The sequence below is a fragment of the Pavona decussata genome, unplaced genomic scaffold (assembly GCF_977016875.1).
Source record: "Pavona decussata unplaced genomic scaffold, jaPavDecu1.1 SCAFFOLD_92, whole genome shotgun sequence".
Classification (NCBI taxonomy): domain Eukaryota; kingdom Metazoa; phylum Cnidaria; class Anthozoa; order Scleractinia; family Agariciidae; genus Pavona; species Pavona decussata.
In genome coordinates, this window is record NW_028145509.1 from 1,841,687 (window position 1) to 1,867,500 (window position 25,814).

Consider the following 25,814-nt stretch of genomic DNA (forward strand, 5'->3'; position numbering starts at 1 on the left):
GATGAACGAATCCGATCGTTGAAAGAACTTGAACATCTCTTTTCCATTTCTGCACATGACCGATAGTAACAAACAATACGCAGTCATTTGCACCCGACTCTCCCTCTCCCCCTTCAGTGCAATCTCCCCCCCCCCCACACCCCACCTCTCTTATATAATCTGTGTATTCAGTTACCCTTCACCATTTAGGAAATATCAAGTTTGTAAGAAGTTCAGAATTACAGAAATTGCCACGACACCTCATTTTACAAGTAGGGCGTTGAATCATTCCGTCTCACAAAATGTCTTCCAAAAGCCACGGTTTATCAGTGAGTCCCGGCACAGTTTTCTCCGTTTTTTGTTTGCTCCTTTACTCTGCTGGATTCATAAGAATCGAGGTGAAGTTCAATGATCACGAGCAAAGATTGGTAGCTGTCGAGGAAGTCATTTCTCACATCAGGCAAGGAATGGCGGACGATTCAATGAAAGGTACAGCAGTTTATTTCCATTTTGTTTTGTCAGTCAGCTTTTGTCAGTATTTCATTAATTCTCTTTCACGTTTCCATCATATTTTGTTGTAAGGCAAAACACGATTAACAAAGGCAGGATCTTCCTTTAAACCTTCCATATTTTTATAACCGCTCTCAGGAACTTAGACGAATCCACTGAATAAAATATTCAAGAAGCCAAAAACAAGATATGACTCGGTTCCTGCTTGGTACAATAAGCCCAGCCATAGTTGTCTACGTTTTCAGTTTGGTTAATTATGAACTGTACTAAAGTGCGATCGAATCGTTTACTGTTAACCGCTATTTTTTAAATTTATTTATTTATTGTTAATTTTTTTTACTGATGTCGATGCTTTGAAGCCTTCTTTGCCAATTGAAAATTCTGAAGATAATCGTGCAATGAAACTAGATATATCATACGTTTGCCAAGAATTCCTTAGCCTAGCTCTACCCGTGAGAAACTACAAAATTATAAGAAAGATAAATGATCTTTTCTACAGTTTTCTCTGGAATAATAAAGGAGACAAGATCAAACGAAGCGTAATGATAAACGACTACGACAAAGGCGGTTTAAAAATGGTTGGCACAACGCTGTTTAACAAGTCGCTCAAGACTAACTGGATTAAAAAAATATCTTGATGATTCTAATCATGGAAAATGGAAAGAGTTTTTCGAACTTGAACTTTGACGAAAATTGGACTCCTGATTGGAAAGCCACTTACGGGTGTGCAGCTAAGTGTACCAAAAGCACAAAACTAGTAAAGCTCCAGTATGGGTTTCTTCACCGAATCCTACCCTCAAATGTTTTTCTAACCAAAATTGGAATTAAAGAAGACCAGAATTTGCTCTTTCAGTAGAGGCTCCTCAGAAAACTTAGCCCATCTTTTTTGGCTCGGTCCAAAGGTCTCTCTTTTTTGGGATGATTTGGTTGAAAGGCTAGAACGGTTCAAGTTAATACCAAGAAACTATTCAAAAATGTGGCCATTTTTGGGGGTCTGAGGTCCGACAACTCCAGTTCCGCCCTTCAACTGAACTTGTGCTTTCTTTTAGCGAGGTATTTCAATGGTGTTGTAGCAAACAATAAGATCCCACTTTTAAAAAGCTTCCTTCTGGTTCTCAAATCACAATTTCACATTGAGTCTTATAAATCAAGAGCAAATCAAAAGAAAGGGAGCCTCTCTTCCCATTCCTCAATATTAATTAGCCAACGCTATTAAAATTCAAGAAAGAAAATGTAGGGTCATAGCTTTCTAAGCTTAGTTCCCATTCCCTAGTACATTGAGCTAGCTTTCAAACTGTTCTTATATTTAGCTAATGTAAATGTTTTCTTTCAACGCTGCCACCTGACTATGTAAAGAAACGGCTGTAGAAAACTGCTTAACTACTGATAATGTTATTTTATTGTTTGCTTTTTTTTTATTTTTCTGTAAACGACTCCTTCGTCTGTAAGTCTTTTGTTGTATGTGTCAATTTTCTGTATATATAGTTAATGTTAGTAATGCCCGATGTAACTAGATCATGCAGATATTTTTGTAGTATTGTTGGTTTTTGAGAATAAATAATACAGTGGCAAAAAAAAAAATCCTTAGCCTCCCACGCAGTTGATTTTAGGGGACTCGTATTACCTCCTCCCCACAAGAAGGAAATACGAGTCCCCTAAAAACGACTACGTGGGAGACTAAGACTTCCTGTGTCGCTGGCAAATTTGCTCTTCATTTCAGGGATCAGAAATACAGGAAGGAAATGTGCTTTCCTCGGTCCCGTGATTTTGGCAACCTTTCTTTTATCGACTTTATCGGCTGCTACTGTTTATGAGAACAGCTTTGAAGAATATTTAGTCACAATTTGTCGGTGAATTAATCAGTCTCGATCCCTTAATTTATTTTCGTGTAATCCAATCACTGTCTACTCTATGCTACGAGTGCTAGGTCTTTTTTTGTGTATGTCTGCTAATTTGCTTTCCTTCATTCTTAAAATCTTACAAATTTGATGACAATCACATCCTGTGTTTTCGTTATAAATACCCGTGGTAGCAAGTCACAAAAGTGTCTTGCTTGTTCACTGCAGTTTTTTTTTTCTGGGGGGGATTGAATTTATGTATGTGCTCAGCCTGGACGGGTTGCGTTTTGCGGTGGGGAGGAGGGGGGGGGGGGGGGGGGTTATCTACTTTAAGTGGGAGCCGCTGCAGCTCAGTTCTGTAAACCCTGTCCTACTTCAGAGCAGATTATGAAATTTTTCAGAATTATTGGATAAAAGAAAACTAAAACTATGTTGCAACGCTTAAGTCATTTACGGATTCAGCTGACTCACGATTTTCTTTTCTTTAGAAAAACCAACAGGCTTAGATATGATAAAATATGAAGGAAATGCTGCAGCAGATTTGCATAGAATCAAAAGGAGCAGTGGCAACGTCTGCCCTCGAGGATTGCCGGGACCACCGGGGAGAGTTGGACCCAAAGGTGACAAAGGCAACCCAGGGAGGAGAGGAAGGAGAGGGAGGAAAGGATCACAAGGAATGATGGGACAGCCTGACAGAAGCGAAAACCAAGGAATTATGGGCCCACCAGGAATGAGAGGAGAAAAAGGAATTAAAGGAGATACTGGAGCACCGGGTATTCCAGGAATGAAAGGTGAACCAGGAAAATCTATTTCTGCACCAAAAATAACACTGTCCTCTTCTCAGTTGACTGTTAATGAAAGCACCACGGCTTTGTTACTGTGCTCTGCCTCGGGAAATCCCGCTCCACAAATCACCTGGTCCCGAGAGAATGGAGCGTTACCAACCAACAGAACAAAGGTGACTGCAGAAGGACTGATGCAAATTGATGACGCACGACTCGAGGATGCTGGGAAATACAAGTGTGTGGCGCGAAATATTCTGGGAAGGAAAGAAGAGGTTGCTAGTCTTGTCGTACGAGGTAACCATTTTATATAACTGTGCAGCTTTTGGTAGCGTAAGGAAATATCTCGTTGCAATTGTTTCATTATTTAAAAAAAAAAAAAAAAAGAAACATATTTTTTTCTGTTATCGAGTTCTACAATGGTTTTGCTAATATTTCACCTGTTTCAACACAGAGCGCATAATTACTAAATGCTGGTTGGTGTACAGAGAAGGCATTTTTTTATTATTTTATCTTTATCAAGGCGAAATTACTTACTCTTGATTGGTCAAGCGCCAAAAAATCTCAATTCTGATTGGTAGAGCAACCCTTGGCTTCACTTTGTGCCTATCAGCAATGATTTCTTTTTTTTTTTGTTTTTACTTTGACTTATAAGCTGCGCGCAGATAACTGGGTTGTTACTGCAAAACTTTCGTGCATGAAATTCAAGTGCTACAGTTGAAATTTTAACCCTGTCTTACAAGAAACAGTAAGGGATTATTTGTGTCTTCCATTTTCAAAGTTTTCCGAAATTACTTTCGTCGCGCAATTTGGGAAAGCCTTAAAAATACCTGTGGAATTTTTTCAGGCTTTCTTTTCGCAACTGCTAAAATTGCGTAGGTAACTGCGAGGGTCGACTTCCTTCTAATAATCGTCCCCCTGCAGTTCAAATATATGTTTCATATATTCATATTCCCCATCCTTCATTGGTATATTACGAATTCACAATATGACCAGATTCTAGTTGTCTTGAATAATTCAGTTTGTAGAGCACTGCACCGGTATCGTAGATGTCATGGGTTCGAATCCTGTTCCGAAGCCTCAATTTTTTTTGAGGTCGTTTTTTTTTTTTTTTTTTTTTTTGCAACTGTTTAAAATGCGTAAATAACTGCAATGGCCTTTCTTTGATTAAGAAGAAAAAAAAAATTGCAATGAAAGAAGAAATTAAAGATACAAAATTCAGTATGTAGCGAGAATAGTGACAGATTTTCTCCATATAAACAAGCCCTGACTTGACAGAAACTGACATGTGACCTTGCGATCGACATTCAGATGCTTTAAGCACTGATCCTCTAGCTGACTCGTAGCTAGCGAAGTCATTAACCGTGAGGTTTTGTGACACTTTCCCTCAGATGCCACTATGACCCAAAGAGAATATAATGTCATAAGCTTCCTTTACTAGCACCCAAAACGAAGGAAGCGGCACCGAGGACGCTTGTCGTATGTGAATCTAGTAGATTACATATCACAGGCTTCCAATAATCACATCAGTGTCGAGAGAATCTGTCTATTGTTCGCAATATCATGGGTACCACCATATGATAGTTATTTGAAGGCTACTTCATCCTTTATTCTAAACATCTTGTTTTGTTTGTTTGTTTTTTTTCTTTTTTTAGGTAAACCGAAGGTTTCTCTATCCTTTGGTCCATTTTACGTTGAAAAGGGCAAAAATGTCACCTTTCCGGTATGTCACGTGACCAGTTTTCCTCCAGCAGTGATCACGTGGGCTAAAGTGCACTACGACCTTGCGCAAACTACAGCCGTGGTGGTCAAAGATGGACAGCTATCAGTAATCAATGCTCAAAAGAAAGATTCGGGTTTGTACAAATGCAAAGCGACAAATCCCTTTGGAGAAGATTCGGCCGTTACACAGCTTGTTGTTGTGGAGTTACCCAATTTCACAGTCCGACCACCCTCACACCTCGAAGTGGAAATAACCCAGAATGTTACAGTCAGCTGTCAGGCTACAGGGGACCCACAGCCAAAAGTCACATGGACAAAGGAAAGCGGGGAGTTACCTGTTAGGAGATCAGAAGTTGGTGTGGATGGGACGCTAAAAGTTTGGAATCCTGTAGAAGAGGATTCGGGGACATATACTTGTGTCGCTTCATCGAAGGAGTTTTTTAAGGCTTTTTCTGTTATGAATCTGACTGTAACAGATGGTAAGCCGGAAGGGTTCACTTCTTAGATGTGAAGGACCTTAAGTAGCGACGTAGACGATGGCAACAAGAACGTCAGAAAGCAACAGTTTTAATTATTAGAACACTGGCTCTGTACGAGCATTCTAAACTTTGGTACATTTCTTTGTCGTCCTCGCAAATCAACGACGCGAAATGACCACATTCAACGTTTTATGGAGAAAGTGAACGCAAGATGATAAATTTTCTTTTCTCTTTCTGCCCCCTACGACGTCAGCTCCTGCATAGTTCGGTCGCATTCCACAACCTGAATGAGTAGAAATGATCGCGAAATTTTCAAGCCTGTTTTCGTTGACGTTGTCGTCTCTGCTTAAGGTCCCTATTACACTTTTCTTTCAAACATTACTCTATACAAACAGGTCCGGTCCTTTTGGGCATTCGTTTGTTGACATGATTTCTTAAACAGCTTCAAAGAATATATTCTTTGAAGCTGTTTAAGAAACTTCTCATTCAATTTTTTACGAACACATCACGTGTTGTGGAGTAACATCTGTGAATATCACACCGGTAGGGATATTTGGTGGTGCTTTTACATGAAACATAGTGCATCGAAAGCACGTCGGTGTTCAGGCTCATGACCACACAAAATCGACTTGGATAGAAAGAAAACATTTGATGTAGGTGACTCCACACACGCTTCTGACCCGTTAGCCTGGGGCGAGAGTTAAACAATAGGAAAGCTGGAGTTGTACGTAAATCCGTGCGCACTGAGTCTAGCATCCAAGTTCATGGTACAAAATTAGCTTCAGGTTATAAGTTAATTAAAGCATACCATCTTCCCGAAGAGAATCGAACCTATGACTTTCCAGGTTATTGGTGGTAAAGCTCTACTGTAGAACCGTGAGGGACCCGTGAGACGGTGAAGTCATTTGAGTTGGGGTTATGTGCCATGGAACCGAGATTATGCAGTTACCAAGTACGACAACAGGCTTGCAAAAACAAACTAGTAACAAGCCGCATCGCTCAGACACTTCAATGTTTGCGAAAATCTAATGATAGATGGTGGAAGGCAATGCCTCCCATTCTCGTTGAGAACTCGAATTTGTTCTCTTCCAGAGTAAAAACTTGAATATAAAAAACTGATATTTATTTAAATACTTGTTTCACATACAATCCATAATACAACAAGGCAAAACTTTTCCTTTTTTAAGTTTTTTACTTTACAAAAAAGCAATGGCCACACCGTAACTTTAACTGTTACAACTCATTTAAAAAAAATGTATTTATTAGAAGCTAATGAGTTGTAACAGTTAAAGGTACAATTGTAACTCATAAAGTTGGGAAAACTGTGGTAACCTCATGGTCTGAAGATAAATGTATCAACCTCTAGAAATAAGACAAAAATATTGATTTGCATTTTTTAACGCAAAAGTCAAAGCACAACCTTTAAAACAATCCACATTTGTTACCGTCTGGTAGGGTTAATCCTTTCCCTTTCACAGAATGTTATAATAAATTATATTCAAAGTGGACTGCAGATTGTGGTCATTTCTGTTTTCCAGCATGTCAGCCTGTGGGCGTCGCGGACATCAACACGATACCAGATGACAGAATTACGGCAAGCACATTCGGTGACAGTAATTTTCAGCCATACTATGGCCGACTGAATGGACAGAGGGGAAAATATGGAGTGTGGTGTGCAGAGACTTCTGATGACAGAACAGATTACCTTCAAGTTGATATGGGTGCAGTGCGCTCTGTTTGTGCAGTGGCAACACAAGGTTCAACGGGAGGTGCTCGGACCACCAGCTTCAAGTTAAGACTTTCGTTAGATGGAACAACGTTTAACTACTACATGGAGGACAATGCTGTAAAGGTGAATACGTTAAATTAAAGCCATTCTTACCAGACCTTTTATCCCAAGAAACAACTAAATAGATTGTTAAGACTTAAAAGCGTTGTCCTGTGTTGATATTAGAAGGCAGTTTCTTGGATCACTCAATGAATGCATTCAACGCGTTTAACTGGTTTCCCGTTTATAATATCATCTGCCAAAAGAACTCGAGTGACTTTCGAGCTTTTTTCTTCTCTTTCATTAATCATTAGGGTGACGCTCAAAGCTGCAACGAAACAGCGTCTGTTACAAAATGACTTACGCTAAAGAACTTTCCATTCCAGTGCTGTATGCATATGTAACAACACTGCATGTAAAATAAATATACTGCAACCCTTAAGTAACTCAACCTAATCGGGGCGGGTTGCCACTTAGGATAGTAACAAATAATTACCAGGAAGTGAATGTAAACAGGAATTATACACGGATTATTATTATTATTATTATTATTATTATTATTATTATTGTTATTATTATTATTATTATTATTATTATTATTATTATTATTATTATTGTCATAATCATTATCATTATCGTTATCATTTCATTTCGAATTCTTCATTTGATTGACAGCCATTCCATACTAGCGCCTGCATCTATTAAGTTCTTGAGAAAACACATTTTGGAGTTTATTTTCTTAATCTGTGTTTATTTTGTTCTAATCTACGTGTTCCCCCCATCTCTTTTTTAGGTGTTCCAAGGAAACAAATATTCAAGGGTTATTTTGAAAAATTCCCTCAGCAGTCACGTGAAAGCCAGATTTGTTCGATTCTATCCTGTGACAGACAATGGGTGGCCTTGTTTGAGCGTTGAAATATTTGTGTCAAACTAAAAGCAACCATTTCTTATCGCGTTTGTTATAGGTGAAAGGATTTTCGATTAGTCAGAGTAAGTATAAAAAATGAAGCTACTAACAATGTGGCTTTAAATATCCTGAAGTACTACCCAACAATTTAAAATTTGAGCTAGTACTTAGGAATAAAACTATAATTTAGGATTACTTTTGCGATTTAGGTCTTATAATGAGGACTTTTATGTGAAGATTCAGGATGAATACATGAAGAAACTGAGTTCTTTAAGGAAATTTTGTCTATTCTTTAAAGTGTGGATTTTGACTCAGATGTTAAACTTATTATTGGAGGTGACTTTAATACTCATTTGGACGCTGTTCTTGCCAACTTTGGGAGGTGGAAAATTGAAACAAAGTTTTCTGTCAAGTATCTTAAAGACATAATGCTCGCATTTATTTAATGTTATAGACATTTGGGGAGTTCGCAATCTTGAGAGAAAAAAAAAATAGTTTACATGTTGGCAAAAAAAGTCTACTCATCCAACGACGAATTGACTATTGGCTCATAAGTGACGATCTTCAAGACGATGTCGATAAAACAGGTATTGATCCTTCTATTAAATCAGATCATTCAGCGATCTTTCTCAATATAAATACTTTTGAAGTCCAGGCCACTGGGCCATCTGACTGGAAATTTAATTCAAGTCTCCTCGACGATAGCCGATAGGCGTCTCCTATTGGACTTGATCAAATATAAGAAAAGACAGGTAACAATTGAATAGGGCAGAAAAAATCGCTAGATCATAGAACAAAGCTTAAGGACTGTGAAGATAAATTGAAAAGCTGTGAAGAAACCTGCAATCAATTTCCATCAGAGAAAAATTTGGCAAGGTTCTATGAGGCGAGAAGCAAATATGAAACACTTTACGATCATATTATCCAAGGAAAATTAATTAGGTCGAGGTCAAATTGGTATCAATGTGGGGAAAAGAATTCAAAATGCTTTCTTAACCTTGAAAAAACCCAAAACCAAGGAGTGTTTACAAGCCTTTTCAAAATTTCCAAACGGAAAATCGCCTAGAGAAGATGGCCTTTCAGCTGAGTTTTATAAAAAGGTCTGGCCACTCCTTGGTCAACTCCTGACCGATTTTTTTGATCTCTCTTATGAATGTGGTGAACTTTCTAACTCACAAAGGCATCGAATTATAAAAGTGATTGAAAAGAAAGGTAGAGACAGAAGATACGTTCCTATAAAAGGGAAGGACACGCCCCCTTTGAAGCGCTTTGTTGGCTTCCTAACGGATCAGTATAATGGTGGATGACGTCGGTAACGGTCGAGGAAAAAAGAGAGTAGGACTATCGTTTGTAAAATCGAAGAAGGAATCCATTTATCAATAAAAATAAGCTAAACGCTAACTATAAATCTTGTAAAACACCAGAAATTACCGAGATTAACGATAATAACGGAAATAATCAAGTTTCGTTGCCGCAATCGAAAGATTAGACGAAACTTACCTCGAAATTCGAAATCCTTGTACCAAATACACAGTGCAAAGATCGAAACCATTATAAACTGAAGCCTGCGACGAACTGGACATCTGTATCCCTCCATCTGAACATGCTGATAACCAAAACGAGTCTGTGTTGTTCGCCAAAACTGGCGGGATTTTCAAAATTTAGCAGATGTTTTCCGCTAAACTGCTGCTCGAGTCGTCATGTTGGGTTCAAGTTCATTACCGCTTGTGTGTCTATCGGTCACGTACGTGAAAACTAACTCTACTAATCCGCTGGAAGTGGCAGTAATAAATTCTAAACTTCTATGCACAAATCAAAAATAACTAGAAATACGTGACTCGCAAAACCTCGCGAAGCTGGGGCTGGGTGGAAAGCCCTCTTTACACGTATTGTAGCATCAAACGAGGAGATTAAAAGGCGCATAAGATTTTTTTTTTATGAGCATAGTGTTTTCGTAGTTCCACGGGCTAGTTTGCGGTTGAAAATCTATTTCTGTCGCGACGTAATGTACAACGGGCGTGCAGCGCTGTCGTGTTCGATGAATTTATTTCCCACGGAAAATTATTTACCGCGGCCACAAAGCGTGTAATTTCTTTAATGCACTATTTCACAAAAAAAGATTTCTAAAAGAAAGGGAAAAGATTCTGGAGAGATAGTTCTGTATCCAGTGAATATTGATGAACATTGCAGTTGAAATTTGATCGTGCACGCATATTTTTTTCGATGTATGCAAATTTTGCTCCAGACAACGCCAGACAGTCTGACGTCATTGTGCGGACACCTTCAAAGATATAAACATATATCAACATATATATATATATAAATATATTTTTCGCTCGAATTCGCGCGGCTTAGCTCCGCTCGGGCCGGCTCGGCCCGACAAATTTATTAACCTCGCTACGCTCGGGCCTTCGGCCCTCGCTTCGCGAGGAAAAACATCTAAACACATTTCGTACGTGATCATGCATATTTGCAATATTTGCTAATTAGCAAGATCACCAAAGATATAAACAAAACACGACCTGATGTTGCTCTCATGTATCTTATGGATGAAATGATAATGGCAATGGCTCTCGCATCAGTATTAAAATTAGCCAGTACTAAATATATTCTAAGTTTATACAGTAAGCAATAGAGAGGCCGACTTCAAAAAGATTATCAGCTCCGTCGTCTTGCGTGCGATCGCTCGCCGCTTGAGACACTTCACTTTTCTCCTCCGTTGCCCGCTCCGTTGTTTCTTCTCGGCTTTGCTTCCGCGACTTTGTGTCTTTACTTAGGCCTAGGGCAAACGTCGAATCTAAGTCGCGTCGAATTTATTAAAAATAGGTTCGACAAAGAGTCGACTTAATTCCAGTGTGGTAGCAAACGTCGAACCTGCGTAGACCCTAATTCACAAGTTGCACTTTGTGAAACACGGAAATAAGCACGTGTCCCCGTGCTATTAGCCAGGGACCTTACGAAAACACCACGGCGACGGCGACGACAAAGCCACAACACAAAAGGCTTCATGAGCAAAAACAATCGTTCTGCACGTGCGTTTTAAATTTCTTTGTCGTCCTCTGCAAAACAACAACGCGAAATGACCAAATTTAAGGTTTTGTGGAGAACGTGAACCCACGGGAGTGAATTTTTCATTCTCTTCCTTAACTTGAACGGTACTCCTACCAATTTGGTTCCTGGGTAGTTTGTCGTTTGTGTATACAAGTTGAATGAGTTAAAATAATCGCGAAGTAGCACAAATGAAATAAAGTTATACTTTCAAATGACGTTTGCGTTGGCGTCACCGTCTTGCATTCGTAAGGTCCCTATTCACTCCATGCGCGGCTAGTTATTGCTAGGACTTGCTAGCGAAATGCCTAGATACAGTGCTCGTCGGGCTTTTCTTTGGCAATTAACTGCGAAAAATAGAAAGAGAAAACTCAAACACTGAGCATTTATTGCAAATAGGCAATTCGCATTTCAATCATTTATATTTAGTGTTCAAGAAACACGAAAAACACATTTCCATCACGCTGTGCGATGTCAGCAATGACTTTCGATAGCTCGCCATTTCTGGTCGCGAAATTGTCTTTGTACAGCGCATGCTCGTCAGGGGGGGGGGGGGGGGGGGAAATAGCGTTTGGCAGATGGGGGAGTCGGTATTTTTGTGACTTTTGCGCAGTTCATCACATTTGAATCAATTATTTTGTAATTTGCATGATTTATGAATTGAGTTCAGCGCGTGTTTAGAACGGCGTTTGCTGTAACGCCGAACCACTGTCGCATTATCCGACTTGGCAAGTCGAACTTATGCTGGAGTCGAACCAATTAATTTGAGTCGAACTTAATTGCGGCAAACGTCGCACCATTCATGCGCCTATTTCAAAATTAATAGGTTCGACGAATTAAGTTCGACTAAGATTCGACGTTTGCCCTAGGCCTTAGCTCTCCCCCACTGAACGACACAAAGGATCGAAGTGATTCCATCTCGGAAGCCGGTTTCAGAAGAACAACCTATTATGAGACAGAGTTTATTTATTTACGAACTTTATCCTAATCATTTCGGAAATATCTCGAAAGGATAAGATTTTACCAGCCGATAAATGAATTTCCGATCGCAAAATAGACGGACAAATAACTTTCTAAATTCTTCTCCTGTAGCCATATTTGTTGGATTAATTTTGAACAAAATAATTTGAACTAAGACAGCTTTTCCGCCGACTCGTCACGTCCTTTCGAATCGGAGTTGCGGGAACTTGAACGTGCCTAAAATAAGACCTTTGGTAATCAACCAATCCGATACGCGCTTTTGGGATTTTTGATTGACAGTCTGAACTGTTCAGCCTGGTCTTATAGGATCGCTCCGTGTTTAAAAACTGGTGTCATATTTCTTTTTAAATGTGGATACGAAGATTGTTTCAAAGGCTCAATGGAGAGCAATATTCACATGTGAAGGGGAGGTCTATTTTTGATGCTGTTCGTTCAATCGACGAAAATAAAGACTTTACAAACTGAAGCAGTTACCAAGTTTAATGGTGGCAATTGACTTCGAAAAGGCTTTCGATTCTATAAGTTTGAATTTTTTGTTAGAGGCTCTACAACTATACAACGTAAATTATGTTAAATGTTATACAATACCATGGTGTAGCTTAAGGTAACGAGTTTATTACTATTATAATCATTTACATTATTATTCATTTATTATTGTAGTTGTTTTAGAGGAGGAGGAGGAGACATTTTTTGTATTTCATTGCTGGCCTTCAACTATGTACTTTGGAAGGATTCTTGTAATAAAATGTGAGAGGAGAATTAATTTATCTTGTAGTTTGCTGGTATAGATGTTAAGTACCCGTCATGAAAAGTAGAGTATAATTAAATTTCGCTCATAAGCGTTTTTCGTACGATCCGTAAAAGGATGTACATGTCAAAAAGTTTTTAAATCTAGAACCATTTACAGTATTAAACCAATCAATAACTTTCTGTGTGAAGAATTGAATGGGGGAGCAATCTCTAAAAGTGTGGTTGATGGAATTTTTTTCACCAAAGGGTATACAATTGTCATCTTCCTTAATGCCAAAAGAAATATTACGGCTCTTTTTTGTCACTATAATTCGATAAATGAGCTTGAAATGAAATTTGTTAAGCTTTGTTTCTTAGCAGATTTTTTTTTAGGGATGTAAAGATTTCTTCCCTCTTTTCCTCACTCAGAGTTAAATTTCTGTTCCATTTCTTTGGACCTGCATGCTCCACCGTGTGGATTTTTTCCAAAAGTAATTTATAAAAGTCCCTTGTCTTGATGTTATCTAGATGTAAGTGGACTGAATCAAATGAAAAGTGAAGACATTATCATTGTAAATCCCTTTTCTAATTGGTTCTGCATTCCTTGTTTTAATCAAAAGTATTTTTGGGATGGCGCTGATAATCTGATAGTATTGAAGAAAATTAGTTTTACAAAAGTACTTGCTAATAAATTGACGGCACGACAATAATTGACCCTCATGGTCTAGAAGGTCTTGGATAGACAGAATGCCTTTCTCATACCATTCTCTATTGAACACCGGCTTGCTTTTAACATGTATTTCTTTGTTATTATATAAAAAGGTGTCTTGTGCTTGATCATAACCATAGAGAATTTTAATACCATTGAAGTAGGCCAGAATATTTCTACAGAACTGCAGTGGAAGTTGGGGAAATTGCTTTGTATCGTAATTACACTTCAATAAAAAAAAAAAAAAAATACAAGTTCTTATGAATTCGCGGGTTTTACTGTTTCAGCCAGCCATGCGAGATAAGAAAATACCTAGAGCCATAACTTGATTTTAGTAATAAATCCAGTCAAGGGAGGCGTTTTAAGCGTGTTTAAACGTCTTATACTTGTAAACGCGTTACATTTATCCTCTCTTGCTCCAGCATGTTCTGGTGGCGCGATTTTGAAGATTGTGTAGTCTTGAAGTCGAGCTACCCGAAACGACACCAATAACGTGGTCTTGTGGTGGAATTACTTACAGTGTGAATATTAGGTACAATACTCAAGGGCTGTAGAACAAGCGAAACAGGCCAGCGCGCATGGGATTCAATTCACGCGAGGATACGCGAGAATCAATGTTAGCGCGGGCTCGTGTTTACTCGGTGCATGTTCGAGAAAATGAAGAGATACGTCATAGTCCAAGTCTAACTCACTATCTTTATAAAAAGCTAGACAAGGTAACGACAAGCTAGAAGCTATACCCTTCCACATACCAAAATGTTACGGAAATGGTACTCTTTTTTTACGTACTGATTGACTGACAGAACATGGGTTCCTTTCTTCAAAGACGTGCCAAAGACAAGAGAATACATTCTACATTGATACAGCAAGACTATCTTTTTGTGGTAATTTCTTACCAATAATATCTGCCCCATATTTTGCTACCCTTTCTAATACTTGGCTGAGTTTAGTTGTTAACCGTTTGGGTAAACGTCTGTTCTTGTAACCCTTTAAAATATTCCAAGTAGGTTGCTCGGTTCGGAACAGTGTCGTTTATAAAATGGCCAGTTGGCCTTGGATATCAGCTCTAATATCATTATTATTAAAAAATTGGATCATTGTATAATGCAATTCCAGGGATTTGATTGCTTAGCGGCCATGGTATACGAGCCATTATACCATGCCATAGAAATAGCGACCAGTAAATTGTCTTCTGGTTGTTCTTGTAAAGCAAACAGCGAGATCTGGCAATATTTGTGGATCATTTTCAATAAAACAACTATTCCACTCGCGCCTATTAAATATGAGATGATTATAGCCAACTCGGCGCTATACACCTTGATAGCTATCTATCATCTCATATTCAACGCACGCTCGTGGTATAATTGTTAAGTAGAAGAATCACGAGTTGGCCTGACACTCTCAGAGACCACATCGTCAATGGGAAGTTTTTTTTTTGCTTATTTTTATTTTACCGAGTTCAAAGCTCCCCCAGTCGCCCTAGAAATGTGCAATATTTTGATGTCTGTAAAAAGCTCACGTTCCCTGTTGCATTTTCTACATCAAATTAGATGTGAATAGTTGCCCCAATTAGCCCTCCGTATTAGTTAATTTTGAGACTCAACAACGTCGGATTTATTTTTATTTACATTCTTATCTATATACGACAAGTATTTCTGGGTTAAGTTGTGTTTTTGACTATGAAAGACAGCAAAAATTGATGGTGCTAAATCTGAACAAAATTAATCAGTCTGCTTTTCTTGAAGAATACTCACTTCGATTCTAAAAAAAATCATTCAAGTTCTTCCTTCCTCTTCAGTGTGAGTCTCCGTGATAAGCGTCGGAAGGGATACGGAGTTTCAGGGTCTCTGGAGCACACGCGCAGAGTACGAGCAAGAGGGGTGTCGAATGGTCTCATTCAATTTAAAAGTGCTCGCAAAATTTGGCCTTTGCTCGTGTTCCTCGCAAAAATTACACGGGTGCTCGCCTGCCCTTGCTCGCAAAGTTTTTGTATTCTCCTTAACATGTGCTAGATTGCTCGAAATTTCGTTAATCCTGCTTTGTAGTTTTTTTTATACATATATAAAACGATAAATCAGCTATGATTAGAAAGAGATGGAAAACTTTAGGTCGCGGGCTTTGGATCTAGTAGATCTCCTTGAGAGCTCTTTAAGTTCTTAAGCGTCCAACCCTGACTGACTCACGTGAAGCTACGTGACGTAATTTGGCATCAAGCAGGGCACAATTGGCTGTAAGATGCTGGGACTGGTTGAACCGCCCTCACTTTGTACCTATCGTTCCGTTTTGGAGGTGTCAGCCAGATTATTAGCTATTACTTTGCGCAAAACAACGTTTCCTATTAATAAAAGAGAGATTCCGGCTAGCGGAAAATTTACGAAGTGCTCGCTGCTCGCCATTTGTATTTTTCTAAAGTGCTCGCTGCTCGCCATCTGTATTTTCTAAAGTGCTCGCTGCTGGCCATCTGTATTTTTCTAAAGTGTTCGCTGCTCGCCATCTGTATTTTCTAAAGTGCTCGCTGCTGGCCCTCTGTATTTTCTAAAGTGCTCGCTGTTGGCCATCCGTATTTTTCTAAAGCGTTCGCTGCTCGCCATCTGTATTTTCTAAAGTGCTCGCTGCTCGCCATCTGTATTTTCTAAAGTGCTCGCTGCTCGCAAGAAAAATTTGACAACTCAGTGCTCGTGCTCGCAAAAATAGACATACTGCGCGCATGCTCGCAATTGCTCGCAAAGACCATTCGATACCCCTAGCAAGCGCGGGTGTCTCCGCGCCAGATTTCAAGACTATTTTTGCAAGATGAAACTGCTCTCTTTGCAACAACGGTCACAATAGACCCTTCTCACTCGGCGGCCATGTTGAGTCTCGGAGGAATAAAAAGTTTTGTTGCGGCACGGCAAGCCTCGGCCAGACGCGAATTCAGTGCGAGGCTTGCCGTACAGAAACAAAGCTTTTTAATATGTTGAGACTCAACATGTCCGCCGTGCACACACCCACGTTTTGGAAAGACTTAGAACTTCCAAGCTCTTTCTCAATCATTTGCATCACCTAAAGTAGCGTGTCATCATGCGATCGATCTCTCGCGGAGTGGCTGGACTTATCTCCTTAACTCTGTCAGAGCTACTGGAATTTCCAGCCAGTCGACTCTTTGAACCCGATCTTCGAACAGCAGCAGCTATTCTCTGCCGACTATCGTCCAAGCTCCCTGTATAAGATGACCTGACGCAGTATCAAGTGCACCCGACCCAGGTCTACAACCTAAGCCTCCGACAAAGCCAACTGAGCAGGAAGTAGCCTCGGACCCAGAACTGTTGCTGAGTCAATTTGAGGCCAGCCCCTTTGCAATTCCCCGGTTAATGCTACCAGAACTTGACGAGTTGAGACTGCCACTTCGTGAGATTGAGGCATCGGAAGCACGTTGAAGCGCTAAGAGTTGAGTCCGCGCTTCACCCAGAGCATCGGTCAGCTCCAGCCGCTCCTCGCACTCGCGCCGAACAGTTTCTTGTAAAAATGCGACCTGAGAAAGAAGTCAGTGCTGCCGTAAGATACCTAGATTTTTTTTTCAAAAAAATAACCCATAAAGAAGGCGCACTATGAATCATTAAAGGTCTATGTCCCTCCAGGCGCACGCGCGCGTTAATGAGAAGCACTTTGAAATTGTTGGCCCAAATTTTTCAAGTATCATCGAAGAGTTCAGGAAGCTGTTTTCATCTGTTTGAATAGCGTTCGTCTTCGGAAGGTTAAGTGGATTTTTTTTTGTTAGCTGCAGTCAAACCTGTATTAAGCGGACCCCATATTAAACGGGCACCCTCTATTAAGTGACAGCAGCACAAGTCCCATCTCCCCCCCCCCCCCCCTTCCACATTTACTGTTAAAAATACCTGTATTCAACGGACACCTCTATTAAGCGGACGCGGACACCTTAAACTTGACTTTTATGGTCCTTTCTATTGTTAAAAACCTGTATTAAACGGGTACTGCAAAAAGGATGCATGTTTTTTTTGCTACGTTTTCATAGATCGGTCATTTATCTTTGCAGACAAAAAGATCTGTCACATCTTTGTAGACACTTAGCAAGCAGGAAATATTATCTCTGTTGGCAAAAGTGATCAAATTAGTAATACGTGACCTTACCGACAAAACATTTGTGTGGCAAACAGGAAATTCGTGTACCTAGAGACATGTCTGTAAAACGAATCACATAATAGAAATCCATCATCAATTTCTGTCTCAACCAGTTACATGAAAAAGTGTCCCCTTGAAAAATGTACTCACAGGGTAGCTCCTGCCTTGCGAGCAGTGGTTTCTCCACGCTACGAAAGGGAGAGAAACCCTTTCGTAGTGTAGCGTCCGGTTGAGAAACCACTGCTCGCAGGGTAGGTAGCTCCAAACGATACCCACCGATTTGCTCACCATCTTTCCAGTAATTTTCACTTTTCCTGGGTTTGTTGGGCATTTTAAAAGCTTCGATAACCATGTGGCCATGAGCTTTGGAACGCGCCCAACTATTTCCATAAGATCTGTTATACTGGTAAATAAACCCGATCTGGCTTTCGGTCTGTCAAACACCAGTCCGTTCACGGGAATAGTAGTTGGCCCTTTCAAGGCCATTTGATACTGAGGAATATTAATATGACCCTTTTAAGACGAATTCTAAGGGAACCTGTTTTCAGCGGACACACTGTATTAAGCGGACACTAGCAAGGGTCCCGAGGGTGTTCGCTTAATACAGGTTTGACTGTAATATCGTTTAGTAATTACAGAAGCTTTTTCTTGCAATATTTGTGATATTTTTGAAAGCTTTTGCAATGGCGAAAAAGAAAAATTAGTGTATTGCGTGACAGAGAGTGGAGAAGCCAGGACTGGACTATGCGCACCCAAGGAAGTCCAATTTCTTTGTTTCCTGTCAACTCGAGTCCAATACCATTGTATAAGCACTCGCACCACTTTCCACTCTCTTTGAAACGAGCAAAACACATACGGAAGACTATCCACACCCACGACCAATTCTTGTTAAAAAAAAAAAAAACATTTTCAAGTTCGTCATGCATTATATGCGTACATGTAGAAACTCTAGTTGGCTTGACATTTCTCATAAATCCCACATGATCACCAAGGTTTTTGGAAGACCACTGACGGCCAACAATGTGTTCCCGAGATTACTCGAGGTCTTCCGAAGATATTCTCATTTCTCAAAGTTGACCAAACAATAACCGGCCTCGATGACTTTAGCTACGACCCACGAGTCCCATGCAGCTCCGTGTTAGAGCATCCGAACTAGTAATCGGAAGGTCTAAATATATAATGTTTGACTCACAACAGGAACACTCGGATTTCCTTTTTCCAAGTATGCCTGTGTTGGATTCCGAAAAATACGTCAGTGTTATTAACCGGAATGCGAATATTCCCGAGGATCATACGAACCCTCACGAAGTCCACGAGACTTGGACTTTAGAACTCGAACCGATGAATGATTTCTTAACCTTTGTCAGAAAGATCTCAAATTAAAGCTGTTACTTATGAATCGTGACTGCATCTTGTAAGAAAATACCACTAGTATTCGTTTTTTTTTTTTATGTATTATAAATAAAATATCGTGTGACTTCCTCATGGAAGTCGTATTAAATCGTCATTAGCGATGTTTTTAAAGATTGATATCACATTGCAGTCATATCAGAACTGTCAGGAAAATGCCTTAGGTGTGAGGAGTTTGCCCCTTCTTGTACCAATTAATGACGAGTTTATACTTGAGGTCTTACGCCTCCTCTACAAAGTGTATTCAATTCTCCTTCTAACCATCTCATAATCGATAAGAAGCAATTAGTCCTTGAGGAACCAGTAGAAGTTTAAATCTGGTAGCGTAGAAGTTGTGAGAAAACACTACGATACTTTTAGAAAATAACATTCCATCATATGAATAGTTTCTTAAATAAACCACAAATAAAATCTCATTATCACCAAGGATTGTAATTTTATTTTATTAAAGCATTTGTCAATTTGCTGCAATCGTTCAACATCACCTCGATTCTGACTGGAGCCCAACGGAGAAACGAAAACAAACAAACAAAGCAAAACAGACAACAATGTGCAAGGGCCAATGTTAGATAGAAGCCACCAGATGACACTGTTGTGAATGGAATTAATGATCAAATTTTTCTTGTTCCGACAGGTCTGTGGTTCTGTCAGAAAAACAGGATGCAGAGATGACGGTAATAGGAAGTAGTTTGACCCTGGGTCAGTGAGAGGCAGTATGAATGTGCTTCTGCTAGCGGGAGGGGTACCTATTGCTTCTTTTCTGATAATAAGTATTAACTGTGCGACCTAACAAAGGGTTAAAATGCTACAAGAACTAGCGTGTTTTTCCAAATTCAAGAATGTCAATTTTAAGCCCTTTCTGTCAGACGCCTTTGCAAACTTCACAGAAGTAATCATCGTAAGGAATTCAACTCTTCCGATGAGACGGGCAATACATCCCCCACACCACATCTGACCTTGTACGTGTTACTAACAGGTAAAAAAAAATCAACTCTCCGGGGACAATCCAAATTTCGTGTCGCCGAAACTGATACACAGAAACCTTGGGATAAATGTCTGTGTATTCTGATATTTAACAAAGGAAATATGAGGTATATAACTAGTGCAGGGTTTCAGAACTCGTCGTAGCAGGACATATTTGCAGGACACGTTTCGATCATTTCCCAAAATGTCTTCTAAAAGCCACGGTTTATCAGTGAGTCCCGGCACAGTTTTGTCTGTTTTTTGTTTGCTTCTTTACTCTGCTGGATTCGTTAGAATCGAGGTGAAGTTCAATGATCACGAACAAAGGTTGGTAGCTGTCGAGGAAGTCATTTCTCATATCAGACAAGAAATGGCGGACGCTTCAATGAAAGGTAAAGAGAGCCTAAAGAATGTTTGGATTTCAAATTAACAAGATGCCCTAATGGCACATGATTTATGCGGCCTCATTTATTCCCATTGTATGCTTGGCAGATTTTTAAAACTATCTTAGCTAATGGAATAGTTTGAGTCACAAAGATAGCGTGATGTTGTTTCCGTATTCTGTTGTGTTACGCTACTTATCGTTATATCGGAAATTGCATTGCGATAACGTGGCCTGACTCACGTTTTCTATTCTGGTTATGTAATTTCAATAAAAGTGTAAGATTACAAATTGTTCTCTCTTCACAAAAAAAAAAACAAAAAAAAAAAAAAAAAAAAAAAAAAAAAACAGAAAGAAAAACAGGCAGGAAGCTTTCCTAAATGAAAACTTTTAGTAAAAATTGCGGACAATCAAACCTTTAATCATTTTGTGAAGTGTACTTTCCAGTAGCGGTTAAGCATCGATTCGACAAAGTGATGTGATGTGTGTTTTAGCTTATCAAGGACCTTTTCTCCTCGCATTGTGGTTCTACAACTGTCAAACAAAGCATGATTCCTTCGCCAGGAATTCTCCAATTTCCATCGTTTTAACTGCCGAGTGCTTCTTAGCAGTTGTTCTTTCGATTTACCGCTTCAAAAGGGTTAAATTTCTTTTTTAAAAACGGCATAGTTAAGTCAAAAATATGTAACCAATATGGCCGTCACAATAGTGAACGAAAACATCCCTTCTAGAAGAGGGCAGAATTTAATCCAGGTTTATTGAATAATCAACTAACTATTTGACGTCACACAGGTAGGGATGACGGGGCCCCTCCCCCATGATTTACGTGCCGATAATAGATTTTGATTGGGCCGTTTTTGGTAAAAAATAATCAGAACAATAGATCCCTTTTAGGAGAGAGCAGAGTTAATTGAATAAACAAGATACACTAATGGCATTTTCGCTGGATGGTTAATGTGGTGTCATTTATTCGCTTTGTATGCTTCGCAGATTTTTAAAACTATCCTCCCTTCGCAATTGAAATAATTGAATAGTTTTATTTAGAAAGACTGTGTGATGCTTTATCGTTGTGTTACTGGAAATCATACCGGAAAATTACTTTCTGATAACAACATGACCCCGCTGGGCGCTGCGCAACACTGACAGATACAGAAAAGGGATCTTACTAACGTTAACTATTGAAAAATTATCGATGTAGAAACGGTTACTGTCTCCAAATTAAAGGTGAAAACGATAGTAAACGTGAGTCAGATCCCCTTATCTGGATCTGTCAGTGTTGCCCAGCGCCCAGCAGTGGGTCCCCTCCCTCGTGATATACGCGCCAATAATGGATTTTGATTGGGCCATTTTTGTTGAAGACAATCAGAACAACAGATCCCTTCTAGGAGGGAACATAATTTAATCCAGGTTTAATGAATAAATCACATGATAATTTGACGTCACACAGGAAGGGATGAGTGGGTCCCCTCCATCGTGATATACGGCGCACCGAAGATGTTTTGATTGGGCCGTTTTTGTTGAAGGCAATCAGAATAATAGATCCCTAGCAGAGAGCAGATACCCGACCGAAAACTTGACACGGTCTGTCCTGCGGGCATCCCGTATAACAAGATACCGAGCCGAATTTCAGACACGGTCTGCCCTCAGGGCATCCCAGGTAATTATGTGCACATTCTCAGATTCCACTTGATTGCATTTTAGAATCATTAATGGGTTTGTTGCACCGAGAACAAAATATGCATTACAATCACATACTGTACCAATTGTCCATCTTGCATCTTTCGAGGCTATGACTAGTATAGAGGAAGGGTCGTGGGTTTGTTGGGGGGGGGGGGGGGGGTAATTTGGTCTGGTATTGTACAAAGAATATGTCTTTTGCACCGTCTAAATTTAATTGAACGGAAATGTAATATATTTTTTTCTTCTAATTAATTTCTTTTCAGATTTTGTGTACATGAGTTCATTTCTGAATTAAAAACAATTACGCTTCACTCTCCGATTTTATCAATTTTATCGATAATTTCTCACCAAGGCGTCAAATAATTCACGCGAGGACCGTCGCACCGGTCGAAAGCAGCTGCCGACAAGGAAGCTTTACTTCGTGGTTTGGTGTTCGCGACAATTGATCCTTCTTCAAAATGGCGTCCTAAAATTCAAATAAGTTAAAATTAAAAACGTATACCAGCATTGGAACGAGCACTTTTACTTTAGTAACCCTGCTAAGTTTCAGGATTTCAGGTGTTATATAGAAAATTTAAGTTGAAAAGGTGAAGCCTACTACGGTTTAAGTGGCTGTTAGCTGAAATGTTAGTATGGTCAGTAGACCCTCAAATTATTTTGGTTGCAAAATTGCTTGAAATCATCGATTCATTAGTTCTAAGTCCTGAGTCACGTCGACTTCGTGAGGGTTCGTATGATCCTCGGGAATAATCGGATTGAATTTTCTGTCTTTAAAATTGAAATCTACAAAGAGTAATGCTACGAGGGCCATTTTTGTTACATGTCGCATACTATTACAGGCTGTCTCAGAACTATTTCGTGTTGAAACAAAAGGGACAGGAAATTCAAGACAGTTTGCTAATTTCCCTCAAGGTAATACACCGGGGGGGGGGATTGGCTATATAAGTATGTGCCGCTCTCGAATAGGGTGTAGAAATCAGAGAGTTTTGGTCTAGTATAGGGTATCATTTTCCGCGAATTAACCTAATCAGTTGCTTGAAGAATTTAGTCTGAGAAAGTTTCCCTGTAAAAGACATTTAAAAATCGGTACGGCGGGCAGCACGACAACTTTACGTAGTCCCGTTAAAATTAATAATAAAGAAAGCGTTGATAAACATGTTTTTATTGAACAATACTCATCAATCGTTAAACGTAAATAGTTCACTGTTCTTTTTCGAAATACGAGCCGGAAGCAACTGTGCTTAAATAATTATCTACAGATGTTATATAAAAAATCTTTTTTTTTCCAGTTGTTGTAAACATATAAAAGTAAATTAAATATATATTTTATTTAGAGAGTGGCGTATTTTGCGGTTGCACCATAAGGCAACTTATGATAGTTCTTAATTCACCCAGATTAACTTGAATTTTAGGGCTTGATAAAGAAACGAAACTCAACAAGTAAAAATAAACTTTAAGAGCATTATTTAAAACATAAAAATTTGACTATAGTGTACACGTAACTAAGACTGTAATAGTGACATTTTCAAGAAATAGCAAGTGTGGAAATAGGTCAAGGAAAGGGTAGGGTTTTTCGGTGTTTACTCCAGCATAGCGTTGCAAAATAAAGGTTAACATGATCTAGTATAGGTTAACGTTCTCAGAGTGCCAGCGGCACACCCCCAGCCAAACATTATGGGATACGCCCCCCCCCCCCCCCCCCAGGAGATATAGCGGCTTTTCTTGGGTAGCTTACATTTACTAAGTGGGCCAAAGTTTAATGAAAAAAAAAAAAAAACATGAAAGCGAGAGGGTTTTATCATGATTCCTCCAATTAATGCAATTTAGCCGGTTTCCACATGTTTAAATCTTCCATTGCAATTGATTAAAATGTCCTAGAGATCGTCCTTCTTTTACAGTAGCCTATTGCTAAGAAAGGTTATTTAGGATAGGTCTTAACTAGCAGTGGTTCTTTGCTTTCCAAGCGAGCACGAGAAACAAGGGATAGCTTTTGGGGAGAACGAGAATTGGAGCGGTTCTCGCGCTCCCCTGCAAAGGAAACAACAGCTGCACAGACTAGCTACGAATTAACTTAGCGGATACCTTCATGCGCTAGATAAGTCGCTACCTAGAGGTAGAGATTTACCTGAGGTAACACATATTAATTATCAACTGCAGCGCGGTGACTTATCTACCGTATGAGGTATCAACACTTCAAGATAGAGTACAATTTTCCTTTTCTTTATGTTCTTTTATATGTGACTGTCATTTGTTTTAACCAGCAGAGAACGCAGAGATCTCAGGCTCTGTGAAAAAGGAGGTGACCCGCCAAGCAAAACTGCAAAGACTCACACGGAGTATTGGTTCTTTTAACAAGTCAGAAAATCTTAAAAAGGTTTTGGAGGATGTCGTCACCTCGAGTTTTAAAAAAGTGTGCCAAAACAGCGGAAGCTTTTGCCCATGGGGAATGCCGGGACCTCCAGGGAGAGCCGGACCAAAAGGTGACAAAGGCAACCAAGGCAGGAGAGGTAGAAAAGGTCCACAAGGGATGATGGGACAGCCTGGCAGAAGTGGAAAGCAAGGGATCATGGGCCCAACAGGAATAAGAGGAGAAAAGGGAATTAAAGGAGATACTGGAGCACCGGGTATTCCAGGAATGAAAGGTGAACGAGGAATCATGGGCCAAACAGGAATGAAAGGAGAAAAAGGAATTAAAGGAGATACGGGAGCACCTGGTATTCCAGGAATGAAAGGTGAACGAGGAATTATGGGACCAAAGGGAATAAGAGGACAAAAAGGAATTAAAGGAGATACTGCTACACCTGGTATTCCAGGAATGAAAGGTGAACGAGGAATTATGGGACCAAAGGGAATAAGAGGACAAAAAGGAATTAAAGGAGATACTGGAGCACCTGGTATAAAAGGAATGAAAGGTGAACCAGGTGAGTCTATTTCTGTACCAAAAATAACAGTATATACTTCTCAGGTAAATGTAAATGAGAGCATCACCGTTTCGTTAATGTGCTCTGCCTCGGGAAATCCCGCTCCGCAAATCACCTGGTCCGGAGAGAATGGAGTCTCACACGTACCTAGTAGCAGAACTAAGGTGACTGCAGAAGGACTGATGCAAATTGACAACGCTCGATTTGAGGACGCAGAGAAATACAAGTGCGTGGCCCGAAATGTTCTGGGAAGGGAAGAAGCGGTTGCCACACTTGTCGCACGAAGTAAGAATGTTATAAAACAGTGCAGCTTTTGGTAGCGTCAAGAAATGTTTGATTTATTACTAAAATAAGGACATACATTTTTTTATCTTGTTCTACAATGATTGTGTCAATGTTTCGCCTGTTTCATTACATGGAGGACATTATTACTAAATGCTGATTGGTCATAACAGAGAGTATTTTTTTCTTAATTTTCTTTATACCAAGGTGAAATTACTCACTCCTGATTGGTCAAGCACCAAGAATACTGGCCCTTGGTTGGAAAAGCACCCCTTTCCTTGGCTTTTTACCCCTTACATAAAAATAACTCTGCAGTGAATTAAGGAGGATAGATTGTTCGTTCAAATATCTCTCATTTGAGGTCCGTAACGTGAATTCAATGGAATTAGAAGTTAGAAATATAGCAGTTTAGTACGTCGCGAGAGTAGTGGAAAAAAAAACCCATAAAAATCGACGTCCTTGTGACAATTTTTCTCCCTATAAACAATTAAGCCCTAACTTGACGAAAATGCGATCGACGCTCGGATGCTTCAGCCACTGAATGTCCAGGTGACTAGTGGCTAACGAAATAATTTTATGTGCTTTTGTGAAATTCTCTCTCATAG

The 25,814-nt window shown here is 39.6% G+C and overlaps 3 protein-coding genes across 4 annotated transcripts in view; all 3 read left to right on the plus strand.

The window, feature by feature from the left end:
- The window catches only part of LOC146473810 (hemicentin-2-like), a 163,549-nt gene that overhangs the window by 29,262 nt on the left and 108,473 nt on the right, over positions 1–25,814 (plus strand). The window lies entirely within an intron of this gene.
- Positions 287–8,129, plus strand: LOC146473811 (putative oxidoreductase PXDNL). Its single transcript, XM_085117873.1, has 5 exons — positions 287–468; positions 2,816–3,406; positions 4,765–5,310; positions 6,849–7,162; positions 7,872–8,129. Exons 1-5 carry the CDS (start codon positions 447–449, stop codon positions 8,010–8,012), a joined length of 1,614 nt encoding a protein of 537 aa, XP_084973999.1. The 5' UTR covers positions 287–446; the 3' UTR covers positions 8,013–8,129.
- Positions 19,984–25,814, plus strand: part of LOC146473812 (uncharacterized) — a 13,846-nt gene continuing 8,015 nt past the window's right edge. Inside the window, exons 1-2 of one of the 2 annotated variants that reach the window (XM_085117879.1) lie at positions 19,984–20,336; positions 24,268–24,927. In XM_085117879.1, coding sequence (XP_084974005.1) covers positions 20,150–20,336; positions 24,268–24,927 — 847 coding nt within the window. In that variant the 5' untranslated portion in view covers positions 19,984–20,149. The remainder of the gene's footprint in view (positions 20,337–24,267; positions 24,928–25,814) is intronic. The other variant, XM_085117880.1, reaches the window with a different exon arrangement.

What these genes read in the sequence shown, in the direction of transcription:
- LOC146473811 (XM_085117873.1), top strand. Translation starts at nt 447, where the DNA reads ATGGCGGACGATTCAATGAAAG. An exon ending in GGCGGACGATTCAATGAAAG is followed by an intron (nt 469 to 2,815) that starts GTACAGCAGTTT and finishes TCTTTTCTTTAG; the next exon opens with AAAAACCAACAGGCTTAGAT. An exon ending in TGGAGGACAATGCTGTAAAG is followed by an intron (nt 7,163 to 7,871) that starts GTGAATACGTTA and finishes TCTCTTTTTTAG; the next exon opens with GTGTTCCAAGGAAACAAATA.